This window comes from Corythoichthys intestinalis, chromosome 8 (assembly GCF_030265065.1).
Source record: "Corythoichthys intestinalis isolate RoL2023-P3 chromosome 8, ASM3026506v1, whole genome shotgun sequence".
NCBI lineage: Eukaryota > Metazoa > Chordata > Actinopteri > Syngnathiformes > Syngnathidae > Corythoichthys > Corythoichthys intestinalis.
In genome coordinates, this window is record NC_080402.1 from 27,577,417 (window position 1) to 27,583,416 (window position 6,000).

Below are 6,000 nucleotides of genomic sequence, written 5' to 3' on the forward strand. Positions count from 1 at the left end.
CACATGGGAAAAAATCCTAACTTTTAAGTGATGTGTGTTATCAAGCGTAACAGCATTTTCAGGTATATACTGTATATATATATTTTTTAATAAGATCTAAAGGTTTTTTGAGTGAAAGCAGTGAATGTCTTTTTTTATTGTAGTTACATCTGAGATGCAATTGTTGGCTGTTTTCAACAATATACATCGAAAATAAAGACATTGATTGACTGAAAATGGTTCAAGATTAGATGAAATGTCTTGTTTTCTCATGTATATTTATAATTGCTTTCACCTAAAAATATATTTGTTTTATCCGATTACTCGATTAATCGATAGAATTTTCAGTCGATTACTCGATTACTAAAATATTCGATAGCTGCAGCCCTAATATTGTCACTCCCCTACCTAGTGATACCTAAATTTAGAGTAGAAATTTACTGCAACACACAAATGTTGCTTTAATATTCGTACCCGTATGTTTTTTTTCTTTTAGGGCACTCGCCTTCTCCATAGTAATCAATCAACCCAGCTCATTCTGCAGGCAGCTTTTCCACTTCAGCAGCAGGGTACTTTTACTCAGACATCTCATCAACAACAGCAGCAGCATCCACAACAACAACAACAACAATCACAGCAAAGGCAACCACAACAACAACAGCAGCAGCAACAACAGCAACAGCAGCAGCAACAATCCCACCACCAGAGGCATCAGCAGCAACTCAAACCTCAGCCCCAGAAGCAGCAGAAAGCGCCGTCGTCACACAGGACGGACAGTGTCAGCAGCCAACCGCAGTAAGGTCTGGAGAGCAGCACAGCACTTATTTGGGAAAGAAAAGAGGAAAGTCCAAGGGCCTGCCGCATACATTTGTTTGATTTGTTTGGCTGGCTAACCTTTCGGGCCGAAAAGGTGCGATCACAGAAATGAGGAAATATGCGACTCCACGAGGATCTCAGCGGAGAGGATCACCAGGAACAGCTGGACGAATGAACCTCCGGCCAGCTCCCCGTTTTCTCTTGGATGGAAAGGCGCTCATGTGTCTGTGGAGTATGACAAAAACACCTCATCGCCACGGTAACAGAAGACTTTTGTGTCAAACTGGACTAACCTTGTATAAATTTCCTGTATGATATTAAGAAAAGTGTAAATATCCAATATAGCCTAACAGGAAACAGAAATGTAGTATTTTATATGATTGCATGGAAAGAATAACTGTGTAAGCTTTTATTAGTCGCTTTTGAAAATTTTTACTTTGTTCAAAGTGTTTCCTGGCGTGATGACAAAACCCCTCAAATGAACCTGCCCCTCACACTTTCTCACTTAAGCCCACAATTAGCTTATACTAGTCTGTTTGGGGTATAGAAGGTGAAGTGAGGTTTGTTTTTTGTTTTTTTTCAATGCAAGTGTTTTAAAGCACTGTGACATTAGTCCTTTTACACTGCCTGCTAAAGACACTTTTTTCCTTGTTGCGTTTCTATATAAAGTGCACAGGCACGAAATGGCAGGGAGAAGGACAAAGTCGAACCCGCACGTTTTCCACCTGGGGAAGTGCTATCAGTGCCATAACAGACGGGGCGCCACCGGTGCGTATGTGGATTACGCAATTCCTGGTTGCGTTGCACTTTGTCACTCTAGGCGCTGATGCTGTCATGCATCTCGTGATCAAAACGTGGGATGCCCAGTCAGTCGCTTTGTGAAAGCGCATACAGCAGAAGGCAAATACCGCCCTCCTGTTACGGCTCTGATCTGGTATTTCACAGGAACTCTGTAAAACAGGCTATTGACACATTAATGTATTTTAAACTCTTTGACAAAAAAATTGATTACAGTCCAACTGAATTGTTTTATGCGTACAAGAGGTTTAGTGATTCCAAGTGCCAATTAAATAGTCCCGTTTGTTTTAATTACCAACAGCAAAGGCATACATACACAAATCTATATTTTCCAACAAAAGCTAAACCCTAACAATGCTCATGCGCGTGTGTATGTATATATATATATGTAGAAGGGATTATTTTTTAACAGTCAGAGAGCCCTATACGTAACAAACAGTATATCCTCATGAAACTTCAGCACTTGATGTGGTTGTGTACAGTAAATCACTGTCCCTGAGACCATGTTGCTTGTCAACTGTGGCGTGACACTTGGTGTGAGAATTCTTGTGTGTCTGTGTGTGAGAGGGTTTGTTTGTGCATGTGCACGTGTGTGTGTCTTTCAGTAACTGACTTAGTAAGTTGCCGGATGGTACTTGTACTCTCAGGAATGTGGAAAGTTTTGCTTCTGCCTCAGTCTGGAACCAGACCAGGAAGGGTTAAATTGTGCTGTAAGGACCAGAGGCTAGAGTGGGGAGAAAATTCACAAGGGGTATGATGATGACGATACAACCCACTTTTATTTTTTTAACAGAAAAATATCAGAAGTTGCAATTTGGACCTGTAAACCTCATTACAGACGCGTCTCCTTGCTTCATGCTCCACAGTTTAACCCTTCCCCTCCTCGTTGGGCCTCAGAATATACAAATCATGCAGTTCACTACAATAGTTCCTCAGTTCTCAAACAGCAGTAAAACCAGGACCAGGTCCCTTAGGGCCTCCTCACTACACCTGTAAGCCATATCAAACGAAAAAGCCTCGGTTTCAAGGAGGGGTTAAAACCTTTGGCGAAGGAGTGATATGTGTGAATGTTTTTTGGGATGTGTCTAAGTGGAACCTTCGAAGTTGAATTGGTCTTACATGTTCTACTTTCAAATCTGTTTTTGTTATTACAAGTAATGTCAACCAAAAAGGCATTTGCTGACTCCATAAAACTCCATAAAAACTTAACGACAGGCAGTTTTCTCAGGCTGCAACTATCGATTATTTTAGTAGTCTATTAATTGATGAACTGTTTAGTTCGAATTATCGATTAATCGGATAAGGAACATGAAAAATTAAAATACCTGAGCTGAGCCTCAAACGGTATTTAAAAAAAAAAAAAAAAAAAAAAAAAAAAAAAAAAAAAAAAGAGGATCTATGTACAACAAAAGAACTGGCTAACTTACATAGCAAAAGTCCGCTAGCTGAAATGCTATAAAATGCTAACTTTTTTTTTTTTTTTTTTTTTTTACAATGCTCATAACAAATGGTTCAGACACATATTCCCACAAAAACGGCAAAATATATCTATAAATTATGAATGCATTAAAAAAACATTTGCTCACTTATGTTACGTTGGTCTTAACAGGGAGCAGTTGGATTCAGCCATGTAAAATAAGGCAGACCAGAGGGCAGTGTATCCCCCCTAATCAATAAAACTAAATGCAAACACTTTCAAAACAAACCATTACAACGCCACTTTAATTAAATTAATACTCGAAGCAATATTTTTTTCTAATCGAATACTCGAGTTAATCGATTAATCGTCGCAGCACTACACCTTTCAAATCTGAAGAAACTCCTAGTTAACCACTGTGTAATTACAGTAATTTTCGGGCTATAAGCCGCTACTTTTTTCCCAAATTTTGAATCCTGCGGTTTATAGACCAGTGTGGATTATTTGTTGATTTATTTGGGTTTATAGGTAACGCTTTATCTGACAGCAGCGTCATAAGACTGTCATAATTATGACATGACACTAACATTGGCATTACTGAATGCTTATGACAGATGTCATTAAGTGTCATCCGTCAAATTATGTTACTCCATTTATGTCAGTCTCGGATCTTTTACGTCCATTGAAAAGTGATATAATTGGCTGGATGACACGAAATGACATCTGTTATAAGCATTCATTAATGCTCATGACAGTGTCATGTCATAATTATGATTGTCTTATGACAGTCTGATGGCACAACTGTCAAATAAAATGTTACTAAATACCATAACAAGCAATTAATGAAACAACTGGAACAGTAACTGATGAACTAATTCGCATAAAACATGAATTTGATTGTTATTTACATCTTTAGCACCGCAAAGCATGCAAGGAAGCATGTTGACTGTCTCCCCAAGGGAATAGCGATGGCCAAATGAGGTTTTTTGAAGCAATGAAGCTTTGCGGCCAATTGTTTCAGTTTCATGGTGGTTCATTTGGTCTTATGACAGTCTTATGATGCCGCTGTTGCATAAAGTGTTACCGGTTAATAACTTATGGTGTAAATATCCCATAATACAGTGAGGACAGCTGCGGTTTATAGTCCAGTGCAGCTTATCTATGAACAAACGTTTTTTTCTTGTCAAATTTGTCAGGTGAGCCTTATAGTCCGAAAATCGCGGTAACCTAAAGTAAGGTTTTACAGTAACATTTTGCTTTGAATTTGAACCCAAAAGCATGAAACAGATTGTTGGCAAGCGTCTATTGCCATTGTCATACTGTTCATTTGATGTCATGCTTTGTGTGAAATGTATGCGTCATAATATTTTCTATCATATAATTAAAGTTTTTGCTGGTTACATAAAAAAAAAAAAAAAAACGTTGCTCATTGAGCTGTGAAGTATCGCAATCGTAGTTGATGTCAGACATCGTTCATGGGATATTTTTCTAGAAAGTATGAACTCTGTTGAGGGTATTTAACTTTCGAGATTCCACTCTTCATTCTTGAGTGTTTGTTTTTTTGTGTGTGTGTGCGCTTGTATGCGTGTGCATGCATGGTGTATATAATGTCTCCGTTTCCTGAGTTGTTCTTGTAATTCTCAGGGGAATCAATATCGGTTACCCCTGGCGATAGCCAATCAGTTCTTGCGTTGCAGTATAAAAAAATTGTAATATTCAAGAAACTTTCCTCGCCGGTTGGGCTCAGTGTTCTGGTAGCCCGTGTGTGGGACTGCTCAACTTGAATAAGTGTGACCGCGTGTGCGTTTGTTTGCTAAAGAGTGAATGTGTGTGTTTGTGTAAGCATGCTAAACGTGTCACTGTCAAACCATATTATTTTCATATGGAAATAGATGTGTGAGTGGAAAAAGAATGGATGTTTTTAGGCAATGCAGCAGATTAATTCCCTGCCCCCATCCACCACCTTGATGAGTTGTAGAAAAATGACTGACAACTCAACACCTGTATCACAGTAATACAAAAGATCTAAGAGCTAATTCGGAATGCAAGTTTGAAAACCCACCCTGTAGTTTACTGTAGATTATTTTGTGTGTGGTATCACTGTGAAGCGTGATGCTGATCTGTTCCTTTCTTGAGTGTGTCACTGATAAGCCAGCCCAAAGAATGTACAGTAGGTCGATAGGTGTTTTTCTTATTTTTAAAAGAGACTAATGGATGTTTTTGTTCATGATAAGGAAAACATGGTGAGACAAAGACATGTTTCTTTAAAAAAAAAAAATCTAGATATAACAATGGACAGGTTCAACATTATAAAAGAAGCCCTGAATGCTACTACTAAAAAAAAAAATCCCCCAATTAAATTGAGGTGTATGATATATGAAATGATGGACAAGACAGCGGGCGTCCGTTCTCACAGATAACTTACCCACAACACAAATTGGTTTAAAAGGTAGTGTAATACTGTACACAAAAGACAACCGTATTCAGTAAAACGGTGCTATGCTTTCCTGTACTGTATGTACCCTGTATGTATATCCCTGTGCTCCTTTTATCTACCCCAAAGTCAAATGTAATAATGATATTTTGAAACAAAAATGTTATTGTTACTCTCTCATCTTGGTCAATTTCAAAATAAACAGCTGCGAATATCATATACGACAATGTGAATGACTGTCTTTCCTAAAATATGTATATGGCGGAAAACACAGACAAGGCTGACAAAGCAGTTTCTGCTCTTGCACCCCTCTTTAAAATAAACTGCTGTATTTTAGGCCAAAAGAAGCGTTGTGTTTGATAGAACAACTCACTCACCGGCCACTTTATTAGGTACACCATGCTAGTAACGGGTTGGACCTCCTTTTGCCTTCAGAACTGCCTCAATTCTTCGTGGCATAGATTCAACAAGGTGCTGGAAGCATTCCTTAGAGAGTTTGGTCCATATTGACATGATGGCAACACACGGTGCAGATTTGCCGGCTGCACATCCATGA

General features: G+C 38.6%; 1 protein-coding gene across 7 annotated transcripts in view; it reads left to right on the forward strand.

The window, feature by feature from the left end:
• clockb (clock circadian regulator b) overlaps positions 1 to 5,756 on the forward strand; it is a 35,677-nt gene extending 29,921 nt beyond the window's left edge. For 6 of the 7 annotated variants that reach the window (XM_057842467.1, XM_057842466.1, XM_057842469.1 and 3 more), the window contains exon 24: positions 476 to 5,755. In XM_057842467.1, coding sequence (XP_057698450.1) covers positions 476 to 778 — 303 coding nt within the window. In that variant the 3' untranslated portion in view covers positions 779 to 5,755. Of the gene's footprint in view, positions 1 to 475 lie in introns of all 7 variants that reach the window. The other variant, XM_057842472.1, reaches the window with a different exon arrangement.
• The last annotated feature ends 244 nt before the right edge of the window (positions 5,757 to 6,000 follow it).